Source organism: Talpa europaea, assembly GCF_964194135.1.
Source record: "Talpa europaea genome assembly, chromosome: 11".
Taxonomy (NCBI): domain Eukaryota; kingdom Metazoa; phylum Chordata; class Mammalia; order Eulipotyphla; family Talpidae; genus Talpa; species Talpa europaea.
Window position 1 is genome coordinate 255,249 of NC_140078.1, and position 23,710 is coordinate 278,958.

Consider the following 23,710-nt stretch of genomic DNA (forward strand, 5'->3'; position numbering starts at 1 on the left):
GCACCCGCCACCTCTCCGCAGGCGGCGCCATGGGAGGCCAGGCAGGCCCCGCGTGGCTGCTCCCGCACAGTGTTGCTCTGGCCTCCCGACCGCTGCCCACCACGCTCCCGAAGCTGGTCAGACTGTGGTTTGAGGGACAGCCCTCTGTCGTGGGGAGAGCTGCTCACCCTGGCATTGGTGGGGGCACCCCCGCCGGGGCATCCTCGCCCTTCCCCAGGACGGCTTGGGTCTGGGTGGTCACGGTCCCCGTCCTCGCCCGCAGGTATGGACGACCAGGGTGACCCGAGCGCTGAGGAGACGCCCAGGGCCGTCAAGCCCACGAGCAAGGAGTTCCGGAAGACGTGGGGCTTCCGCAGGACCACCATTGCCAAGCGCGAGGGGGCCGCGGATGCCGAGCTGGAGGCGCTGGAGCAGCAGCCCCCGCAGCAGAGCCTGTCCCTGCGGCGCAGCGGGCGGCAGCCCAAGCGCACGGAGCGCGTGGAGGAGTTCCTGACCACCGTGCGCCGCCGCGGCCGGAAGAGCGCGGCTGTGTCCCCCGAGGACTCCGGCGAGCCCACGTCCTGTCCGGTCACCGACGCGGAGACCGCCTCGGAGGGCAGCGTGGAGAGCGCGGGCGAGTTGAAGAGCGGGCTCCCGCCGGCGCCTCGGGGGGCCAAGGCCTCCCCAGAGTCCGCGGCAGCCAAGGCGGGCGGCGGCGAGGAGGACTCCTCAGACAGCGACAGCGACGGGCTGACGCTGAAGGAGCTTCAGAACCGCCTGCGGAGCAAGCGAGGGCAGGAGCCCTCTGAGAGGCCCCCGAAGGGCGGTGTCCAGAACCGCCTGCGGAGGCGGCGGCGCGAGGAGGATCCGCCGGAAGCCGAGGGCGGCGAGGCCGGGCGGCCCGCGGAGAACTCGGCGCCCGACCAGCCGGAGCCCGAGGCTGATCAGGGGCCCGGGGCCCAGGCGGCCCAGGAGGGCGGGGAGAGCCCAGCGGACGGGCAGGCGAGCCCAGGGCCGAAGGACGGAGAGGCCAGCAGGCCCAAGCCGGAGTGCGAGGCCTCCGACCCCGGCGCCCTGTACTGCATCTGCCGGCAGCCTCACAACAACAGGTGGGTGCGCGGGCATCCGCCGGCGCGGGGCAGCCTATGCAGAGGAGGCAGGTCCCGTGGAGGGCCACGGCCTGGCTGCTTTCTGGCGCGCGCGGGGGCCTGCCACGGGATGGTGGGGAAGGGTGGGGCGCTCACCCTGCGGAGGGCGCGGGCTGGCTTGGGCCCCCTCCCGCGTCTTCCCACGAAGGTGGCACCGGGCTGATGCGGTCTTCTGTTCCTGGAAACGCGTGGTGTGATTGCAGGTTCATGATCTGCTGCGATCGCTGTGAAGAATGGTTTCACGGCGACTGCGTGGGTATCTCCGAGGCCCGAGGCCGACTCCTGGAGAGGAACGGGGAGGACTACATTTGCCCGAACTGCACCATCCTGCAGGCGCAGGATGAGGCGGACCCCGAGGGTGCAGACCCGCAGGGGCCCAGGGCCGGGCCCACGGCTGCCGATGGCAGCGACGTCACGAGCATGGGGACCGTGGAGCAGAAGTCTGGCGAAGACCAGGGCATAAAGGGCAGGATCGAGAAAGCTGCAAATCCCAGTGGCAAGAAGAAGCTCAAGATCTTCCAGCCTGTAAGTGCTTGTCCCCGGGGGCTCTGGGCTCGGACATCAGCGCCCGCCTGCGAAGGGGGCACTGCCACCTGGGCCTGTGTGCTGTGGGCTGTGCTGGCCGTGGACGTGTTGGTCCGGCACCTGCAGGACCCGAACCTGCCTCCTAGGCTGTTGCGGCCGACTCGAGCCCCTGTAGTCAGTCAGTCTCTGCACAGAGGGCGGTGCCTGTGGGTCTTGGGCCTGTGTCTGCGCGCCCCAGGATAGTCAGAGCAGCTGCTACCAGGAGGATCTCGGGTGCCCTCGCACTATAGGTTGACGTCACCCATTTGCAGACATGTTCCCGTCAGCGCCTGCGTCGCGTGTCTTGAACCTGCAGAGCCTGGGTGGGGCCCTGGCAGGGGAGTCCAGTGGTTCAAGGGTGGCCTGGGACCTGCACCGTGGCCCAACGCAGCCCAAGCCCTAGTGTTCTGGGACTGCCTTATGGGAGACCCAGGTGTGCTGCGGACTGAGGAGGGGGCGAGAGGAGTTCCCCAGGGGCACCCCAGCACCTGAGGCCTCTGGCTGCCACTCTCACGTCCTCTGGGCCCCAGTGGCTCCTGCCCAGTCGTGTCCTCGGCCCGCACTCGTCTGTGCCCTTGGGGCCCTGGTCAGCGCCTTCTTCAGGCCTGTGGGAGCCCCACTGCAGGGGCGGGGCCTACCCTGGCGTAGGCCACTGCGGGTGGGAGTGCAGCCGGGCCACTATCCCATCCCACTGGCCGTAAAGGACTTGTGGGAGCAGGCGGGACTGGCCACTTCGTCCCATGCTTTCGTGCTCACGTGTGACACCGTGCAGGCTTAATCTTGGATTCTGAGCGCAGCTCGGTTTCACGGGCAGGAAGATAACGGCCGCAGAGACCTGGGAAAAGAGACGTTGCTTGAGCGCGTCTGAGGAATGCGCTCCATGGCAGTCCGAGCGGCGGGTCACACCTTGGCCGTCGTGGATAGAAGCAGCCGTGGTTGGCGCTGCGGTGTGCTGGCCTCCCCTGCGGCGGGCAGGCAGCTGTCATCTGGGGGCAGTGTTGGGGCAGCGGAGCTGGGGTTTGGCCTGGCCTCTCTGCAGGGTCTGCCCAGAAGGGTGTCCTGGCCCCGTGTGGCGCTCTCAACGCCATTCATCAATTCTCCAAAAGCAGATGCCCGGGGTCTTCTCTGGCACACTGCTCAAGGCGGGCCGTGGGCAGCCCTTGTCCCCGGGCCATTTGCTGCTTTAAAACCAGCAGCGGGGTCTCCTCTCTGGAAGGTCTGGGCCCACCGGACGAAGCCAGGTCTTTTTGATGGATTCAGGATCCCTTGGGCCTGAATTGTGGCACATGTGCCGGTCATGGACCCGAGCGTGGCCGACAGCCCATCGGGTCCACAGAGCATGGGGGCGCACCAGGCAGCCCTGGAGCCCTGCCCCAGAGGAGCAGAGGGGCGGGAGGGGTAGAGGTCCATCTCGCTCGTGGTCACGTACTTGGCTCCATCTCCGCTTGAAAGCGGGGGACTTGAAGCTACAGGAGGCGGCTCGCAGAGGGCCTCCTCGCTGAACCCGGCGAGTCGTGGTCCGAAGCCACGTGTCTCTCCACAGGCTGTCGAGGCTCCTGGCACCGCTCGGTGCATCGGGCCTGGGTGCTCGAGCGCGGCACAGCCTGACTCCGTGTACTGCAGCAGCGACTGCATCCTGAAGCACGCCGCGGCCACCATGCGCTCCTTGAGCTCGGGTAGAGACCAGAAGCCAAAACAGAAGGAGAAGAGCAAGGCGAAGCCGGAAAAGCCGAGTCTCCTCAAGTGCAGCGTCCAGGTGCGTGTCTGGTGGGACCGGTAGGGACGCCGGGTGGATGCCCCCCCAGCATGGCTGGGGGCCCCATGCCATCCCCGGTGGGAGACACTCGTGATGTGAGAAGGGGAACGGTGGAGGCGGGCGGCCGCTGCTCATCGACTTCCCCGTCGCGCTGACTGCGGCCGTGTCCATGGCTGGGGCCGTGGAGCCACTGTTTCAAGTGTGGTCTTAGCCTGCGTGGCCAGTGGTTGTGAGTTAGCGCTGTTGCTGCTGCTGCACTCAGCGAGCGGTGCCGGCCCCCAGCCCTTGCGGGAGCACGGTGCACCCACCTGCCCGGGACCCTGGGCTGTGCTCAGGCCTCGGCTGCACTGGCTGCCCCGTGCCTCAGCAGTGGCGGGTGGTTCTGGGTCTGCAGTCTAGTGTCGCTCAGATGGTGGGGGTGGGTGCCACGTAACTATGGCATCAGGGTGCTGGGGTCCCCAGGTGCGCCCGGCAGCACCCCAGCTCAGGAGGCGGGGGCTCGAAATGTTCTTCGTTGTAAAGTGAAACGAGTAGAGACGTTCTTCCGACCCTGACCTTTGGGGTTTTGCTGCTTTTCTAGGCAGGTGTTAAAGTTTCTTCTGTGCACAAGAGACCAGCTCCAGACAGGAAAGAAAATGCCATGAAGAAGGCGGTGGTGGCTCTCCCAAGGAACGAGGGCCTTGTGAAGGAGGCCCCCTGCGAAAGCAGCACCCCGTCCTGGGCAAGCGACCACAACTACAACGCTGTCAAGCCAGAAAGGACCCCCGCCCTCTGGCCGGCCCTGGTGTGCGCATGTATGTATCTCCCAGGGCGCCCTCCCAGACCCCTCCCACCGCGGCCGGCCACTCGGCCCGTCCAGCACATGCCCAAGCCCCATCTGCCGCCACTGCTGCCTGTGCCCTGAGGCCGTGCCCGGCTTCTGCTGGCTCGTCCCTGGCCCTGGGTCTCTCTAACCTGTTTTTGTTACCAGGCTGCGGTAAGTATTCGGATTCCTGCCAGCAGACCGAGCAGGCCCGCGGCCCGGCTCCTCGCCTGCCTCCCCAGGGGCCGTGCGGCCTGGAGCCAGCCCCGTGGCAGGAGCGTCCCCACAGCCTGCCCCAGCACATGCATCTGCTCTGTCGAGTGTGGCGGGCCTCCTCCAACACGCACCTTAGTCAGGCCCCCGCGGCCCAGCTACATTTGGTGGGACAGGATAGTTTCAGTTCAGTTCACATGCTGCGCCCACGCGCGCGCGCACACACACACACACACACACACACACACTTTCCCTCCGCTCCCCGGGGCGAAGGTAAGTGGGCATGGGCGCAGGCTTCCCAGGCGTGCCCTGACCACGGGCAGCTGCCAGGAGAGGGGCCTTGTGGCTCCCCCAAGTGTGGGGCTGTGAGCCCAGCCCTGCCCAAGTGGCCACGAGCAGGCTTGAGCTATTTCCCGTAGATCGTGTGATGTTCTAGAGCGGGCCTGCGGCTTGGGTTTGTCTCCTTGTTTCTCAGCCTAACTTTCCGAGATTAAATTACATAAATTTAAATTGACCTGTGGGACACTCTCATTCTGCTAAGATGGCTTCCTACTCAGCGTTACGCGCTCTGTACCGTTTGTGCCTTTTTAAAAAGCACAAGTGACTAGGCGGGCCCGCGTGCCAAGGCTGGGAGGTGCTGCTGTCCCCCCCCCTCCCCGCCCCACTACGGCCTTGCCTGGGGAGGCGCTCCTGCAGGGCGCTGGACCTGGCGACATCAGCGCCGGACACCACGCTGTCCTCGAGCGACTAAGTGGACAAGGTCAAGACCTCAGAAATGGAGTCTCGCGCGAATGGCAGGGGAGCTGGGGGCGGGGGGGGCTTTGTTTTTGTACTTCTAGGAGTGAGGTGTTAAACACAGTCATGACCGCCGTGCGGGGGCTCGGCACGCGGTAGGGTTAGCCCCCCGCAACACGCCTCGCCTCCGCCAGCCCAGCCCCTCTGCACGGTGACCGAGCACAAATGACACACTTAAACATAAGCCTGGCCTGCTGCGCGCGGGCGGGGTGCTGCCTCGGACCACGGTGCCGGTGTGCCCCGAGCTCGCTGTGGGCGCGCAGACGAGGGGACGCGGCCCAGCCACAGTCCAGGTAACGGCGGGTCGAGCTCAGCCCCACTTGCCTCTGTGTGGACCAGACCCCCGGCTGCCACAGACTCGTGGGTGGCGCGCTAGGAGGCGCGGGGCCCAGCGGGGGCAGGAGGAACCTGGGCAGATGGGAAGGGTGGGTGCTTGCCTCTGGAAGTCCAGCCCTGTCTCCCTGGGGGGCGGGGGGCTGCGGAGGCCTGTGTCGGCTCCCTGGGGGGCCTCTGACCCTCACTATGGAGGCAGACATCCCTGCCCCCCACACCATTCCTTGCACTCAAGGCAGCGACTGCGCTGGGCAGGGGTGGGCAGGCACCGCACACACTGAGCAGGACCGGCACCCCCAGGAGAACCTTGGCGCACCCCTGCCCATCCCATGGGCTGCAGACAACCCCTTCCCCTCATCAGCTCCTCCCTGAAGCTGCTGCGTGCGATTTGAGGTGGCAAATTTGGGACCAAGGACACTTGTCACTCTCCAGGGCAGGCCTGCCCAGCCGGGGGGCTGCAGGAGACCACGGCACAGCGCACAGGAGGGGCCTTGCTTTGGACTAGCAGCTGCTGCCCAATTTTTTGTTGTCCCAGAAAGGTCCTTTTCCCTAGAGATGGCAGGGCTGGGGGCATAGGGTGGGGGCTGGGTCCCTTTGGCAGGGGTGGGTGGTGCACAGCGGGTCTCTGAGGTGCGCTCCATGCTGCTCCTGGGGCTCTCTACCCACGTCCACTCAGAGAAGGGGTAGGCTTTTCTCTCCCCCCAGGATCATGCTGTTAACTCTGGGGTCCTACAGTCATCCTTTACGGTGTTCATCGCTGCTCGGTGCCCGCCGCGGCTGCAATGCCCAAGGAGGGGTGCAGGCGGGTCTAGGACATGGGCCCCTGACAGGCTCATAGGGCAACCTCAGACACTGGGGAGGCACTAATGCAGCTCCATGTGGCCTGAGGGTGGAGCAGACCCTGAGCCCGCGGGTAGCTTGGGTGCTGGCAGGCCTGTCCCTGGGCTGAGGCCCCGGCCTGGGTGGAGCGCATGGTCCTGGGCTAGCAGCCCCAGGAGTGGGCCCAAGGTTGAGGCCTGCCCTTGGCCATCAGGGAGCCGCTCGAGATGGCGCTGACACCAGTCGCCTCAGGGGTGCCCAGGTTGTTGCTGAGGGAAGGACACGGGCCTTGTCAGGCCTCTGTGTGGGGTTTCTCTCCTGTCAGCGACACGCTAGTGCCCCAGAGTGCACTTTCCACGAATAACAGCCACCAGCTGAGGCCAGGCTAGGCGGCTTCACATGCACACAGACCTCATGCAGGGAAGCGTGTGCTGCCACACACTGACCTCCAGGCCCTCCTGGAAGGACCCAGCCTCAGAAGTGGCCAGGGGTGTCCTGGGGCCTTGTAGAACTGGGTCCTTCCTGGGCAGTGGAAGGTGCCGTCACCCCCCACCTGGCATAGTGGCGCCCTCCGCAGAGCGTCTAGCTCGGGCTTGTGTGTCCATGCCCTGTGCAGTTCCAGCCGTAGCTCCTGGAAATTAAGAGTAGAAGTGTGACGAGCACATTTGCCACTTTCACTTAATGAAGGTTGGGGCAGCTTTGAGGCCGAGGCCCAGTGGGTTCAGCAAGGGCCTGGAGGTGACCATGTAGCCGTGGCCAGGCCACTCACTGCCACCAGCGGGGTTTGTGCTGAGGCAGACCCTGGGGGCTCAGTCCTCCCAGGGGAGAGTAGACGGGCCTCCCACCTGGGCCTGTACTTGCGTTGTCGCTCGGAGCTGTGGCTGGGCGCCTGGCCCCGGGGCCCCTCGGGCCTCGACCGCCTTCCATTCCGGTGGCCGACGAAGCACACCGGCCAGTCCATAGGCAGCCAGCCCAGCCGGGCGTTGCTTTACCTTGAGCCGTGTACGCATGTCAAGGTGCAGGCGGCGCCCAGCGCAAGGGTACAGTCCCCTGGTGGGATGAAAGCCGCTTGGACCGGACGCCAGGAGGAACAGCGCCCGCTGGGGAGCACCCGCAGCCCCAGCTACCATGCCCTGGTGGGGAGCCTCCAGGCTGTAGCGCCCGCGGTGTCTGGAATCACATCTTGGAGGTAAAAGCAAGTCAGTTCTTGCGTGTGCTTCTAGAAGAACAATCCACCTCAGCGCGTGTCAGCCAGGGCACGGGAGCAAGATGGTTGCTGCTGCCTGTACGCTAGGGCAGACCTGGTGGTCATGGGGAGGGGCCATGCTGCCCGCGAGCCCCTCTGGTCCAGGCACTGGGGAACTTCACCCCGCGGAGGGGGATGGGGGCACTGGTGCCCCACAGTGGCCACTGCAGCCTCATGTTTGGGCTGCCCAGGGTGAAGGGGCGGGTGCCAGGGAGACACAGCTAGGGGACCGCGTGCCGTCCTGAGCTGCCTCTGCAGCTGCAGGCAGCGGGGGCTGGGCAACCGGCTCCTGCTGTCACCTCGGCCTGCAGGGCCTCCACCCAGGAGGCGGCCGCAGTCCCTGTGGCGCCCTGTGTCCACACGTTGTATGTGAGGCCCGCCAGTGCCACCCAGTGGCCACGGGCTGCAGCGCCCCCAGCCTCGCCTGCCAGGCCCAGGTCTGCTGCTTCTGCCCCCTACGCGGCCTGCGTGTGCTCTGCTGGCATCAACCCAGCAGCTCACTCCCGTTGCTGACAGGCAGGCGCGTATGTGAGCCCCTCCGCGGCAGCTCGTCCTCCGAGCGCACGGGCTCCCCCGGCTGGCCCAGCACGTGGCTGCCCAAGGAGCCCGCACTGGACGGCAGCCAGGGCCCTCTCCCAGGCCTGGCCTTGGGCCCTCCAGGACCACCACAGGCATGGAACGTGGGGCGGCAGCGCCCTCTGCTCTGGTACCAATCTAGTGCCCCCTCCCCTGCACAGAGCACTGGGCCCCTGGAGCCCCCAAGGGCCGTGCCACACTGCTCTAGCACAGGCTCTTGTGGCTGGTCACCAAGATGCCTTGTCCTGCCGTTTTATTCATGACTTCGTACAGCACAAGTGGGTTTGCGTGGTCTTGCAGCTGGACGCAGTTCTCCTGGCAGCGCTGGGTTTCTCCCCCACGGGATACCTGGCACTAGTGGGTGGTGGCGGCAGCTCACGTAGTTCCAGTCGGGACCAGACGGACTGAATTCCGACTAGTGTCTGCATCTTAGCTGCTGCTGCGTGAGACACACAAGGGTGTGCCCGTGCGATGCCAGAGCCCCCGCCCTCAGGGTTTGCCACAGGTTTATCTGGCTCATTTTCCCACTTGTGGGTTCAGCTGGGATGGGTGAAGAAAGTTGACTTTAAAGACAAGCAATTCATTGTGGAAAGGCCAGAGGCTCAGGGAAGTCACCCGTGCCTGTTGGGCCCAGGGTTGAGGCCTATGGCGTGCCCTGCTGTTAGGCCCAGCTGGGCCCCCCTGCGTGGGGAGCGGGCTTGGATGTTGCTGGGGGTCATGGGCGCAGACCTGGAGCGAACGCCCTAAAGGCAGCGCGGAGCCTGCAGTCTGGAGCCTGGGGTGGGGCCGCTAGGCCAGTCGGGGTCCTCGCACTGCCTCCTGCCTGTCTGGAGTCGGTTGCGTTGTCGGGGTTTCTGGGGGCATCTAGGCCGGCTTTTAAAGTTACAAAAGGACACCACTAGACCCTCAGCAAAGACGAGCTTGTCGGCAGTGAGCAGGCCAAGGTCAGCCCCGGCCGCTTGCTTTTCCTGCCCGAGGTCAGCCCCCGCCGGCGCCTACCATTCTGCCCGGTGCCGCGGGGCTTCAGGCGTGAGCTCAGCCCCGCCCTCCGTCCTTGCCCCAGGAGAGGGGTGTCTGGAAATTTGGTGGAGGCTGAACACTAGCAGTACCTGGAGCTAGAGGCCACGGGCCTTGCAGGCCAAATCTGAGGGTAAAGGTACGTCGGCATGGACAGGCGTCGCGGCCTCAGTCGAAGCATCTGCGCAGGAGCGGGGGGGGGGGGGTTACCCTTCAGGCCCTGGTTTCCACTGTCAGGGTTTCGAGTCTCCATTTGTGCAGACGGCCGAGCCCCACACAGCCCTGTCTCGCATCCTGTTGCTGCTGTGGATCTTGTAAAGCTCAGTGACATGTGCACGCACACAGGAACATGGGCCCTGCACACGTGCTGGGGCCCTGGGGCACGGCTGCTGTTAGGGCCCTGCAGAACCTGGCCGCAGGCCCCCCACTTCGCAGGAGACTGGAGGGTTATGGTTGCTGGTGCTTGGTGTTTTAAGCCTTGGGGGAAAGTGAGGGTCTCTGTGCCGGCACAGCCACCTCCCTAGACGGCCACCCACGGGCGTGCCACGGCCCCCGTCCTGCACCGCAGCTGCTCTGAGGGCACCCCTGGGGCCTCAGTCCTTGCTCCAAGACATAGTTAGATTCAGCCACAGAGCGAGCTGCTGCGTGAAGGTCTGAGCAGGTCGAGGGGCTCTGGTCCCATAGGCTGCGGCGTGACCAGAGCCCCTGTCGGAGCAGCGCGGCGTCAGTGAAGGCCTCCACGCGCTGGCCCCACATAATTGCCGTCGTGCGTTTCCCACCAAGGTGGGCACCCTCCCCAGTTGGGATTCCCGTTGGTGGCCCTGGCGGCATGTGCTCTGCCGACCCCTATCCGAGGCAGTCGCCAGGCCTTCCGGAGGCCAGGCCTCCAGCCGGCCTTTGGTGCACACGCGACCCGCGCCAAGAGGACTCTCTCCCCGCCCTGAGCAGAGCCGCAAGCTTGTGCGTGAGAAATACTTTTTTTTTTTAAGATTCACTTTTATGTATGTATGCATACAAGAACTGGGGTGTAGGCCAGAGGTGTGGGGAGGGGTTGAGAAGACTTCCCAGAGACGGTGGGAAGCAGAACAGGAGGATCCACTGAAATACACAACTGAGGGGGCAGCGGGGAGACGGGAGAGGTCTGCCGTGCCCTTTGGGTCAGCTCCCTGGCCCGGGATGGATGCAGGCTGCAGTGGCTGCTGATCGCTCTACAGCGCTGAGACTCACCCCTTGGGCCTCCCCTGGTGGTGCAGGCGGTTGAGCACAGCGCTGTGGAGCTGTCCACAACCTCTGTAGCGCTGGTTCGATCCCGGCCAGCCGGCGAGGGTCCCACGTGGCGCGGCAGACCTCTCCTGTCTCATCCGCGGCTCCCCTCAGCAGTGTATTTCAGTCCATCTGCCTGTTCTGTTCCTCGCTCTGTCTCTGGTGAATCCTCACCCTCCCGAGCATCTGGCCTGTACCGATTCTTGTATAAATAAATAAATAAATCTTTAAAAAAGACAATAAAGAGGGAGCCTCAGCTTCGGTTAACTTTCACTGACGATGTAGGTGAGGCCTCGGGAGCTGGTCCCAGTGTCCTTCCCTCTGGTCTGCGCCCGGGCAGGACCTGGGGGCTGCCGCAGGCCCGCGGTGCGTGTCCGCATGCTGGAGCCACGCTCATGCAGTCTGTGGGTTTCCTTTGCAGCCACAAAGGACGACAGGCGAGCGGAGGAGACCTCAGCCGTCGCAGCAGCGGTGCCCAAGAAATTGGCCCCTCCAGGATCCTCGGCGGGCGGGAAGCAAGCTTCACCCAGAAATCTCCTCCCAAAGAAGACGCCTCTCACCAGCGTGGCTACAGCCAAACCATCCTTAAAGAAATCGCCGTCTGGGTTCACGGGCGCCATCCCCAAGAGGCCATGGCTGTCGGGAGGGGCCGGCGGGGCCAGGCCGGCGGGGCTGGCTCCGGGGGCCACCGCGTCTGCTCCCCGGAAGTTGCCTGCTTCTGCTGCTGTGGTGGGGGCCGCACGGAAGTCCGGGGCCGCCACCACGCCCTTGGCGTCTCCAGCTCCTGGACGCCTGGGGGGCTCGGGCCCAGCCCCCTCACAGCCAAATTCGCAAATTCGGCAAAATATCAGGCGCTCCCTGAAGGAGATTTTGTGGAAAAGGTGGGCTCTTTGTCCTGAGCGTGTCCATTAACAGGGCAGGCTTGCCCGGGGCCCGGGTCGGGGTGAGGGACCCTGACGTGGCGTGTCCCCCCAGGGTCAGCGACAGCGATGACCTGGCCATGACGGAGGCGGAGGTGGGCAAGGTCGCGCTGCACATCGAGAAGGAGCTGTTCAGCCTGTTCCGCGGCACCGACACCCGCTACAAGAGCAAGTACCGCAGCATCATGTTCAACCTCAAGGACCCAAAGAACCAGGTGTGCGCTCCGCCCAGCCCTGGGCGCCCCACACCCTCCCCGCTGCACCTCGCCAGGAGCCTCTCCCTGGCCCTGGCGTCCACCCCACTTCACCAGGTGACCCCTTCTGAGCGGGCCTGGGGACCGACTCCCTGCACGGCCAGTGGGCCTGCACGCGGCGCCCTTGGCTTCCTGACGGGGACCTTGGGGAGGGGGCGCGGCCTCGGGGCGGCTGGTGGTGGATGGGAAAGGCGCGCTGGAGAAGGGCCGGGACCTGCCGGCCTGGCTTCCATGTCCTGCGCCCGTTGCCCTCAAGCTGGGTGGTGCATGATGACCGTCCCCGCGCCGGCGTCCTGCCTCTGTCCCCGCCACGCGCCATCCAGAGTGGGTCTCGTCTCCTCGGGGGTGGCCTCTTTAGCCACCTGGCCTGGAAGCCCAGCTCTGGTCTCTGCTGTCCCGCAGGGGCATCTGGGGGAGCTGGGCAGCACCCCCCGCCCAGCATGCCCCAGGCACCGCGTCCCCAGCCCTGTCTGGGGAGCCCGTGCAGCGCCTGAGGGCAGACCCCGGGTGGAGTGGTGACAAGGTGCTCATCCCCAGGGCCTCTTCCATCGCGTCCTGCGCGAAGAGATCTCCTTGGCCAAACTCGTGAGGATGAAGCCAGAAGAGCTGGTGTCCAAGGAGCTGTCCATGTGGAAAGAGAGACCCGTGAGATCCGTGAGTGCGGGTGGGGCGGCGCTGTTGGGGCCCCCAACGCCCCTGTTCTGGGGGTGGCTCCCCTGGAGAGCGGGGCTGACACGGGCATGCCTTCTCCCGTAGGTGGCAGAGCCCCGAGCCCGGCCGCGCGGGGAGAGCAGGAAGACGGCCGCCAAGCCGGAGCCCCTCCCCGACATGGAGGACTCGCCGCCTGTGTCAGACTCCGACGTAAGCCTGGGGCCCGGCCGTGGCCACCCAGCCAGACGGGCGGCCCTGCGGGTGGGCGCTCGCCACAATGGGGTTCTGGGCTGTGACTGCCTGGCGGGCGGATGGCGCCATGTGACCGGCTGGCGTTTGTGTCCCTGGCCAGGAGCAGGAGTCCGCCCGGGCAGCCCCCGAGAAGAGCGCGGCGCCCGCCCTGGACGTCTTCAGCAGCATGCTGACGGACACCACAGGCCAGCACCGGGCGCATCTGTTCGACCTGAACTGCAAAATCTGCACCGGTGAGCGTGGCCGGCGTGCGCGTCCTCCCTCCCCTGGCAGCGGGCCTGGCCGCACACTGGGGCTGTGCCGCGGCCTTGTCCTGGCGGCCGTGCCCACCTAGCGCAGCTGCGTTGGGAAGAGGCCGGGCCTGGAGCCGTTGTTGTTTGGAAGATGAGAAAGTAAAGACAAGGGGCCCGCCCCCAGGGAGGCCTTTCTCGGCCGCCTGTGCGTGGCCACCCCAACCGGTGTGTCTTCTGGCTGCCCCGCTTCTCCTCGGCCGCTGCACATGGGCCCCTACTCGGGACGGAGCAGCGGCCACAGCTGTGAACCCTGGCGCCCGAGCGGGGCCCCGGCCCCGGGTCGAGTGTGGCCGCGGCAGGGACACGGGCCGCTCTTCGATAAGGCGTTCACAGGCTGAGGCTGAAGTGGGTCCTGTGGCCAGTCCCCGGCCTGTGGCGGAGCGTGTGTCAGCCATGCCCTGCCCAGTGTTGCTCCCTTACCATGCCATTCCTGTGTCTTAGGCCAGCTGCCCTCCTCGGAAGACGAGCCAGCTCCCAAGAAGCAGAAGCTCTCCATGCCTGCCAGGAGGGAGGACTCGAGGCCCAAGCGGGAGGGCCACACCCCGGAGCCTGGGCTCAGCCCTGCAGACGACGCACCGCCGGAGACCACAGCCGAGAGCGCCCCCGAGCCCGATCGGAGCAGTGCACCCCGGCCACTCCTGGAGAAGAAGGCCTTCCCTGGTCCACCGGGGGACCCCGAGTCCTCCACCCCGGAAGGCGCCTCCTGCGGGGCTGGGGTGCTCACCACCGTCACGGTGTCGGGCCGGGACCCCAGGACAGCCCCCGGCAGCACGTGCGCGGCCCCGGCTCCCTCCGCCGCCCGCCCAGACGGCACCCACGCAGTAGAGCCCCGACCTGACGCAATGAAGCCTCCCGTGACCTCTGTGACGCTGCCCAAGTCCATCCTGGCCAAGCCATCGTCCTCGCCCGAGCCTCGATACCTGCTGTCCGTGCCCCCGTCGCCAGGCCTCGGGTGCGTCCCCGTGCAGCCACGGGGCTGGGGGTCAGGCGGCCTGCCCCTGGGGTAGGGGCCTGGGGCTCGGCTTCCTGGCCACTTTCTTGGTGCCAGCTTTTCCTCCTGAGCCAGAACGTTCACTTCATCATGATGGGTTGATTTGAAGAAGCGAACCCCCACGGCTCACCGGGCTCAGGCCCTGACGTGCCGCCCCACGCTGGAGGGCTTTTACCAGAGAGGCTGACCGGCCCCCTCTGCTTTCCACAGAGCCTCGGAGCCTCGGTCCCCGCCCGAAGGGGACACGACCCTCTTTCTGTCTCGACTCAGCACCATCTGGAAGGGCTTCATCAACATGCAGAGTGTGGCAAAGTTCGTGACGAAGGCATACCCCGTGTCCGGGAGCTTCGACTACCTCAGCGAGGTCAGCAGGGTCTGGCTGTGGGTTCCCCAGGGCCCGAGCTTGGCCCAGACGCAGACTTTCCCGAGGGCAGGTGGAGGGCCCTGTCCCGGGGGTGCGGGCGCCCCTGTGGGGGGCCCATGGCGCTGTCCTGCCCTTACTGCAGGGACACTGGGCTCTGGGGGCTTGTGACACGGCTCCGGCCTTTGTGGCGAGTAGTGCAGGGCCAGTGCTGTGGGGGCAGGCGGGCGAGTCCCCCCCGGGGGGCCGGCGCTGAGTGCCACCGGCCTGGAGTCCGCTCCTGTGCCCGCCCGGAGCTGGCCCGTTCCTGACCCGTGCCCGTGTTCAGGACCTGCCCGACACCATCCACATCGGCGGGAGGATCGCCCCGAGGACCGTCTGGGACTATGTTGGCAAGCTCAGGTCTTCCGTGTCTAAGGTACCTGCTCGGCTGCCCGCCCCCATGGAAGGTGGCATCTGTCGTCCTGCTGGGGACGCGGGCACCTGGGCGTGCTGGCCGGGGGCGGTGGGTGCGGCCGGAGCCCCTTGCCCGCCCTCAGCCCTGGGAGCCAGGCCAGACCCGCTGGCCAACGCTCTGCCCTGTCTGTGTCGTAGGAGCTGAGCCTGGTGCGCTTCCACCCCGCCACTGAGGAGGAGGAGGTGGCCTACATCTCCCTCTACTCCTACTTCAGCAGCCGCGGCCGCTTCGGCGTGGTGGCCAACAACAGCCGGCACGTGAAGGACCTCTACCTGATCCCGCTGAGCGCCAAGGACCCCGTCCCCTCCAAGCTCCTGCCCTTCGAGGGCCCAGGTGAGCATGGGCGAGGCGGCGCAGCGTCCTCCTGGCCGAACGCGAGGCTCTGTCTCGGGGCTGGCTCCGGGCGGCGTCCCGGCGCGGCACCATGCGCTGTGGAATGGCTTCCAGCGGGCGGCTCAGGGGGCCGTCCTGGCGGCGTCAGCTGTCTCAGACGCGCTCGGTGCAGAAGGACGCCTCACGAGCCTGGCCTCCGCGAGGCTGGGCTGCCGTCCCGCCCGAGAGTGCGCCTGTCGCAGAGCAAGGGCCGTGGCCACGGCCCCTAGTCTCCAGCTGAGGAAGACGCGGCGTCCCCTCCCTGCAGCGCTGGCCCGTGGAAAGGCCGGGGGCAGTGGCGAGGCGTCCTGCTCGCTCTCCCTGGGGCGCCACTCCCTGGCCTCGCAGGCTGTCTTGCCCCGAGGCGGTGGGTGCTGGCACGCGCAGCAGCCACCCTGGCCCTCTGGCCGGGCCCCACCTCTCCCTGCTCTTTGGGATGCGCCGTGCAGGGCTGAGTGGTGTCGGGGCTGTGGGGCGCCTTTCACAGCATGACCTGAGGGGTCTTGGTGCCAGAGACCCAGTAATGGCAGGCCCTCCAGAGGGCCCCTCACTGTCCCTTGGGCGAGCGCCTAGTGGACGGCACTGGCCAGCCCCTGGGGGAGCATGAGGGGGGCAGCCAGCGTGCTGGGCAGAGCACAGAAGAGCTCACTCCCTCAGACCGGGAAGTCCTGGCCCAGAGCTTGGGCTGGCCCTGGGCATGTGGTCGATCCTCCATGGGGCAGGGCGGTTTCTTGTCTCTGGAAATTCACGCCAGGGGAGCCGGCCTCTCTGAGAAAGCGGAAGTCCCTTCCCTTTGGGGCGTGCGACAGGTGCTGGTGGGGTGGCTGCGTCATGCCTTATGAGGGTGGAGTGTGGGGGTGAGCTTCGGAGATGGGCCTGGCCATTGGGCCACTTGCCGCCTGCAGCCCCAAGGTCTGTACCTCCCAGTCGGGCACCCAGAGGCCCCACTGTCAGCACCAGGCGGCGTGAGCGTCTGGCTGCAGCCGCCAGGGCCTCGGAGCTGTGGTGGGCGCCACTGCTCCCGCTCTGCAGGTTTCTCTAAGGGCTTCTTAGACCCGAGCTTGCTGCCACAGTGCCTTTAAACTCCCCACTGTGCCTGCTTGTGCGACGCTTACGCCCTTCCCAGCCTAGCACCTGCTCTCCCGGTGGGCGCCCGCCCGGCCTTGCTGTGCGGCGTGCCTGTGTGTCGTGGGAGGGCGCAGGGCAGGCATGGGCCTGCCCTTGTATAGCACGCCTGGGCAGCCCTGCAGACAGCAGGTGCGGTACCCACTGCCCAGTGAGCTTTGGCAAGGTGCCGTCGCCCGAGGTCAGTGGGGCCTGGCTTCAGGGCGGCCCCCGCGTGACAGGTGAGCATGTCCGTGGCCTGGGAGCGGTAGCCGCATGCAGACTCTGACCCAGGCCAGGAGGCGCGTGCCGAGGCCAGAGGGCCCTTCCTCCTGCTTCGAGATCAATAAACGCATTCCTGCAAACCGGTCGTGGCGTGTCTGAATCCGAACCCCTCTGTAGCTCCCGGTGCCTGCCACGCCCCCCACAGAGGACGGTGTCTCCGCTCTCGCCGACTGTGCCGGGCCCACAGGTGGGGCTGCTTGCAGGGCCGGCTGGACACGTGTGGTTCTCGCAGTGAGTCGGCGCTGCGGGGCCAGTGGGCGTGGGGGCAAGAGCAGCTTTGTGTCGTGGGCCTCAGGGTTGAGCGGTCCCTTGAGGCATCTGCCCAGGGCACAGCTCCTTCCCCGCGAGACCATGCAGGGCCGCACGCCTTGCACGCCCTGCTGCCGCCCTGCCTGCCTCTGGGCCTGCCTCAGCCGTCAGCGCCTTTCTGGTGGATCCCTGTTCCTGGCGTCCCCACACCCCCTCAGGGCCCCTGAAGACTCGGCCCGTCCACGCAGCCAGAGGCCGCCTTCGACCCCAGCACGGCTGTGAACACATGCGCCCCCACCTGTGAGGGCGTCACGCCCACGCCCTGTCCCAAACGGCCCCTCGCCTTGGATGGAGGCCGGCACATGCACTCCTGCTGCCCGGTGCTCCCTGCTTGCAGCGCCCTCCCGCCGGCCCAGAGCAGTGCCTGGCTGCCTGGCTGCGGTGGGCCCCGCTCTCTGCCCGGCCTCACGCCCCGCCGCTGCACGTCTGAGGCCACGCTTCCCGGGTGCCCTTGCAGGGGCCCAGACGGCCCTGGTCGGGGCCTGGCTGTGTGCCTGCTGCTCAGGTGTCTGCCTGCCCAGCAGGGCTGCCCAAAGGCCAAGGCCCGGGCGCCGGGCCCCAGGCACTGCTGACTTTTTGGACCTCCCGCAGCCGCACACGCGCCCTGCCTCGGGTGCCGCCTGTCTGGGGCGCACCCACGTGGCTGTGTGCTCGTGGCCCTGGGGCTCTGCGCGGGCGCCGGCATCGCTGGCCTTTGTTCTCCACGCAGAGGTGACCGCACAGCTGGCGTGGCCTCGCCCGCGGTGAACTTGAGGACGGCCTGTTTGCTCAGAGGTGCCTGGGAGCCCAGGCCGTGGAGGGTGTCTTCAGGGTGGGGCTTCCTCACCAGGGGCCTGCCCCACCCTGGCCTTCTGCCCGCTGGGCAGCATTGCTTGGCTCTGGGCACCCCGACAGCCCGACGCTGGCCCAGAAGGCCAGAGCTTTTCCGAGCCAAACCGCCCTTAGTTCACACTCGGGGGAATTGATGGCTCGCCCGGCTGCTGCTGAGGGCTGGGGGGATGCTGTCCAACGAGGCGGGGTGAGGGTGTGTCAGGGGTGCACCGCGGGAGGGCGATGCCACCCACTGTCCTCCCGGGCCGGGCCTCTGCCTGTCAGCCGCCCGCTGGCCTCGGGGAGGCCGGGCGCCCCGTCCCTCGGACCGCGCCTCAGAGCCGGGCGCGGCGCCAAGGAATGGGGAGTTTGGCCTGTTTTCCTTTTTAGTGACTGAAACGGCAAAGGGCCACCCGTGTGTCTCGGCAGCACGGCGGGCGCCCCGAAGCCATAGTGTGGCTGCCCTAGGCGGCCTGAGGCTGCCCGAGGCGGCCTGCCCTCTGTGCTCTGGGAGGGGCGCGCCGGGCCCACCCTGGAGTTCTGGGCTCGTGAATGGGGCTGGAAACGGACAGTCCCGGCAGGACGGCTGGTGGAGTGACCGCCTGTGTGGACGCCAGCCCCGCTCCTCCCGCTCCCGCCGGCCGCCTCTCCGCGGGCGCCCCCGGTGGCAGCTGGCGGCTGCGCAGCCTCAGGGCGGGGCAGGCCTCTGACCCTGCGGGCACCGCTGTCTTCCTGCCTCCGGTGGAGGCCCGGGGCTGTCTGCCTGGCGGGCAGCGAGGGAAGCCATGGCTTCACCGCGTTCCAGGTTGAGCTGCGGGCCACCAGGGGCCCCCCGGCTGCGCCTCTGCTCAGGGTCACGGGCCGCGTGGACCCTGGCTCTGGCCTCAGCTGCTCCCCAGAAGAAGCCCGTCGAGGTGGGCAGCTGGGCATGCTCGCGGCCCGCAGGACCCTTCCGGCTCTCGCTTCTGTCTTGCCGCAGGATTTCGCCCCTGCCTGGGGACGCGCCCCCGGGACGCCTGGCCGGCGCCTCTAAAGTGGCCACAAATGTTTTGTTTTTCAGGCCTTGAGTCACCACGTCCAAACCTGATCCTGGGGCTGGTGATCTGCCAGAAAACCAAGCGTCCCGCGGCCGCCGGAGAGCCGGACAAGCCAGATGAGAAGCGGGCCCGGCCGCAGGTGCCTGAGGACGCAGACACCCCCAAAGCGCCAGTCGCCCCGCCATCTGACAAGAAGGGCCCCAAGTACCAGCTTGGTCCTGGGGAACCGGCCAGCAGCACCCCCCCACAGTCCCCACCCCCGCCGCCGCCTCTCCCAGAACCACCCACGCCTGCCCCCTCGTCGGTGCTCAAGTTCCTGTCGTCCCTCAAGCCCGGTGCCTCCAGCGCCGCTGCACCGCCCACCACGCCGCCTGCGGCCCCCGCGGCCGCGTCCTCCACCACCGCTGCCCCCAAGACGGCCTCCCCGCTGGAGCACATCCTGCAGACGCTCTTCGGGAAGAAGAAAGCCTTTGACCCTTCCGCCAGGGAGCCTGTGGACTCGGCCCCGGCCTCCCACCCCGACGGCAAAGGCAAGGCCGAGGGCGGGCTGCCTGCAGCGCCCCTGCTCGACCCCATCGTCCAGCAGTTCGGCCAGCTCTCGAAGGACAAGGCTCTGGAGGAGGAGGAGGACGACCGGCCCTATGACCCCGAGGAGGAGTACGGGCCCGAGCGAGCCTTTGGGGTCCCGCTTGGCGATGGGGGGCGGCGCCCCGACACCGACCCGGCGCCCGAGCCCGCGGAGCGCGAGGAGGTGGCCTATGACCCTGAGGACGAGACCATCCTGGAGGAGGCCAAGGTGACCATTGACGACCTGCCCGGCCGCATGTGCGCCGACCTGCGCGGGGGCCCCGCCGCCCCCTCGCTCGTGGAGCAGCAGCAGATGCTGGAGGAGCTGAACAAGCAGATCGAGGAGCAGCAGCGGCAGCTGGAGGAGCAGGAGGAGGCGCTCCGCCAGCAGAGGGCCGCCGCCGGCGCCTCCATGGCCCACTTCTCCGTGTCAGACGCGCTCATGTCCCCGCCGCCCCGGCCGGCCCTGCCTAGGGCCGAGCTCTTCCCACCAGAGCAGCCGGCCGCAGGCAGGCCTGCCGCGCTCCCCGCCCCCGGGCCACCCGCCGGAGACTCCAGACCCAGCAGGGACCCCCGGCAGGCCCGGCGCCTGGCGGCCGAGAGCAGCGAGGCCGAGGCTGGCCCCAAGGCTGCCGCCAGGGAGGCACCCGGAGCGGCCGCCCAGGACGAGCAGGAGCTGGGGCCCCCGCCCTGGGCGCCAGGCGACGGGGCTCTGCCGCCCGCCCAGCAGGACGGGTCCGCGGGCGTGCCCATGGAGAGCCCCCCCGCCCCGCTGCCTGGCGATCCCCCTCACCCCCCGGCGGGGGAGGCGGCAGCTCGGCCCGCCCGTAGGGTGCTGCTGCCCACGCCCCCCAGCACGGCCTTCCAGCCCAGCCCCCCACTGCAGCCGGATGGCCCCGGGGGGAGGCCCCCGTTCCCTGGCCCTGGGCCAGCGGCGCAAGAGGGGGCACTCGGCCCCTCCCCGTACGACGGTCCACGACACCCTCATTTTGCCGACAGAAGCGATGGTCCCGTCCCCGACGCTGAAGGGGACAGAGGCAGACCCGGGGAGGGACCCCCTCTGTTCCTGCCCTCCGGGCCCAAGGGGGGAGGGCCTCTGCCCCAGCTGCAGGGCTCGCGAGAGCCAGCCCCACGCCCCTTCGGGGTGCCAGGGCTCCACAGCCCCGCTTTCCCAGGACCCAGGGGCCCGGCCCCTCCGTTCCCAGAAGACAGCGTGACTCCTAGTAACGACGGGCCCAGGGGGCCCCTGCCGGCCAGGTTTGGGGCCCAGAAGGGGCCCATCCCGTCCCTGTTCTCAGGGCAGCACGGGCCATCTCCTTATGGAGACCCTAGGGGCGCTGCCCCCTCCTACCTGGGGGGCCCCAGAGGAGCAGTACCCCCCACATTGGAGGAACGCAAGGACCCCCACGGGGACAAGCGGGAATTCCAGGACCCCCCTTATAATGAGGTGGCAGGGCCTCCTGGCCAGTTTGAAGGGCCTGAGCCGGCCCAGTTCCTGGGGAGCAGAGGGCCCACCCCCTTCCAGTTTGGAGGCCAGAGGCGGCCTCTGCTGTCTCAGTTTAAAGGGCCCCGGGGGGGGCCTCCTCCCGCTCAGTTTGGAGGTCAGCGGGGCCCCCCACCTGGCCACTTTGTGGGCCCCCGGGGGCCACACCCCCCTCAATTTGAAACTGCCCGGGGCCCCCACCCCAATCAGTTCGAAGGACCCAGAGGCCAAGCACCCAGCTTCATGCCGGGGCCCCGGGGGATGCAGCCTCAGCAGTTCGAGGAGCAGAGGGTCAACTCGCCCCCGCGGTTCGCGAATCAGAGGGCGCCCGCGCCCCTTCCCTTCGGGGGACCCAGGGCCTCGGCTCCGTTTCCCGAAGGCAGCGAGCCGGCACCCCCACGCTTCCACTTCCAGGGCCCTCCGGCGGGGAAGCTGGGCCCTCGGCCCCTGCTGGAGCTGCCCAGCCACCCCCCGCAGCACCGCAAGGACCGCTGGGACGAGGGGGGCCCGGCCCCTGCCCCTCCCACAGGTGCCCCCGGGCCGGGGCCCGGGCCCGAGACCGACGCCCAGTGGGCCGCAGCCGAGTGCCGCGAGGGCCAGGGCCACGAGTACCGGGGCCAGGCCTTCGAGGGGCGGCCGCGGGAGCGCTTCGAGGCGGCGCCCAAGGAGAAGCCGGCGGAGGAGCCCGAGGGCCCGCTGCCCGACTGCCGGCCGGGCCGGGCCCTGGAGGAGCGCAGGCGCGACCGGGAGCACGGCAAGCCCTGGGAGCGGGAGCGCAGCCGGGCCTGGAGCCGGGAGCGGGACTGGGACCGGGGCCGCGAGTGGGACCGGCACCGGGAGAAGGACGCGGGCCGCGAGTGGGAGCGGGGCAAGGAGCGGGGCGCCGGCCGCGACAAGGACCGCGAGTGGGGGCGCAGCCGGGAGCACAGCCGGAACCGGGAGCGGGACCGGGACCGCAGGCGCGGCCGGGACAGGTCCCGCAGCAGGGACCGGGACCGGGACGGGGACCGGGGCCGGGCCCGGGAGCGCGAGCGGGGCCGCGACCGCCAGGACCGCAGCAAGAGCAAGGAGGGCGCCCGGGAGCCCAAGGCCGAGGCGCCCCGGGCCGCCGCCGCCGCCCCCGCCCCGAGCTAGGCGGGCCGGGGCGGCGACTCTGTAAATGTCGTGTATGACGGTTTCCTACCAGGATTTTACACCTTTGTGGCCACGCTTTTTTAAAAACAGAAAACACAACAGTATTTCCATTTGAAGTCACTGAAATGGGAAGTGTCGACAGAAGCATATTGCTTTCTCCGGGTTCCGGGCCGTCTGCGGGGCGCGGGGCTGGCGCGGGCTTTCCCCTCTCGTGGGCGTGGGTCGCAAATTCCAGTCGAGAAAGCAGACGCCTCCGAGTCCCGCTCGGTTCCCGCGCGCGGCCGTGGCGCGGCCTTCAGGAGCGAGGCGCCGCCTGGCCCCAAGAGACGCTCCCGGCGCGCCGCTGGCGGGGGATGCGTTGTTGTCATTGAAAATGACGCCGGGTCCGTGTCCGGGCGCGGCAGGGCGAGCGCCGGGACCTCCGCCTGCCCCTGCGCGGGTGCGTCCTGAATGTGAAACGTGGGAACCTAATTTATTCGACTGTACAAATACACTTTGGTCCTTTTTTTTATGTTTTCATAAACTTACTTTTGCAAATGTAACATCAGAGACTCCGTTTGTCCTGTGGCGCCCTCGCCGTGCCCGTCGCTGCGGGTCTCTCAGCCCGGCACCGGCGGGCACGCGGAGGGACGGCCGCCCGCCCGGCCCCGCGACCAGCCAGCCGGCAGGGCACGCCGGGTCGAGCGCCAGCATCTAATAGGATGGGAGGTTTTTACATGTGAGACAGATTTTTCTAATTTAAATACACAAATGGAAAACTCGTGTTTCCGTAGGGTTATTGGTGGGGATTCCTGGGAGCTGTGTTTTCTATGGCAGAGTCTTCTAGCAGCGCACCTTGCGAGGAGGCGCAGCCTAGGTTTTGTTACTTGAGGTAGAATAAACCTCTCAGAAGGCCGTCGGTCTCCGCGTGTCCCTGGGGCTCTCCGTGGGCACCCCCAGCTCGGGGCCAGCTTAACCCGCAGCGCCCATGGCACAGCCTCCCTCCACCCATCAGGCCCTTCTGGGCACCGCCAGGCGCTGCCGACCCTGGAGCTGCAGCTCCAGCAGCCCGGGGCTGTGCAGGGAGAGCGGGGAGTCAGCAGCCAGTGCTGGGCTCTCCCCAAAGTCCACTGCTGCTGGGCTCAAAGAGCGCAGGCTCCGCCCTGAGCCGACTAGCGCCCGGGGGTGGGGCAGTGGTGGACAGGGCCGTCAGGCCCAGGGGAGCAGCTGCTCCCATGCCGGCACGGCCGCTGCGGACGGAGAGGACTCTCGCGGTGCTGGCCTTGGCTTTCAGACGGTCAGTGGCTCCGCGCGCTGGCCTCAAGCTGGCAGCCAGTGCCAGGGGGTAGCTTCTTAACAGCACCTGCGCCCCTCCCTGCCAGGAGCCGAACCCGCAAGCACCAGCAGCCAGGCCCAGGGCTTCTAACGGGGGGCACAGCGGACGAGGGGGAGTCCTCGAAAGGAGGCAAGCGAAGGGGGGCCGGCAGGGCCAGCACAGGGCCGCTGCACCGCCCACAGACTATTGTCAGAGAAACTGCTGTCCAGGTGCGCGCTGGAGCCCCCAAAGCCACGGAGGCCGGCCCCGGCCGAATGCAGCACCAGGGAGCCTGAGCACACGGGCCCTCGCAGTCTACAGCCAGGGCCCCGGCCAGCGGCTCCCCTTCAGCAGCCCAGGTGCCCCGAGAGCACAGGCCCCCACCAGCCATGTGCACCCCAAGGGGGTCTGGGCACCTGGTACTGCCCCCCCCCCCTTTCTCTTTCTCTCTGGTGCGGGTGCCCTGCGGGTTCAAGGCCAGGCTTTGCTCCTCTGGGCCAGCCGCACCCATGCAGGCTCTCTGCCCCTGTGGCCTCTGACCTGCGGGAGCTCGCAGGTGTGCCTTCAGCTGCCAAGTGTGTGAGGGTTGTCCCAGCAGCTTCAGCGACCTGTGATGGGCTCAACC

The 23,710-nt window shown here is 67.9% G+C and overlaps 1 protein-coding gene across 1 annotated transcript; it reads left to right on the forward strand.

Moving 5' to 3' along the window:
* Positions 1 to 264: 264 nt before the first annotated feature.
* DIDO1 (death inducer-obliterator 1) lies at positions 265 to 21,791 on the forward strand (the record flags this gene model as incomplete). The annotated part of the gene is made up of 14 exons (XM_084246586.1): positions 265 to 1,088; positions 1,331 to 1,652; positions 3,235 to 3,447; positions 4,028 to 4,241; positions 10,933 to 11,392; positions 11,487 to 11,646; positions 12,223 to 12,339; positions 12,442 to 12,546; positions 12,689 to 12,821; positions 13,323 to 13,833; positions 14,083 to 14,236; positions 14,562 to 14,651; positions 14,828 to 15,023; positions 18,631 to 21,791. The coding sequence occupies 14 exons, from the start codon at positions 265 to 267 to the stop codon at positions 21,789 to 21,791; spliced, it is 6,660 nt and encodes a 2,219-aa protein (XP_084102712.1).
* Positions 21,792 to 23,710: the final 1,919 nt, after the last annotated feature.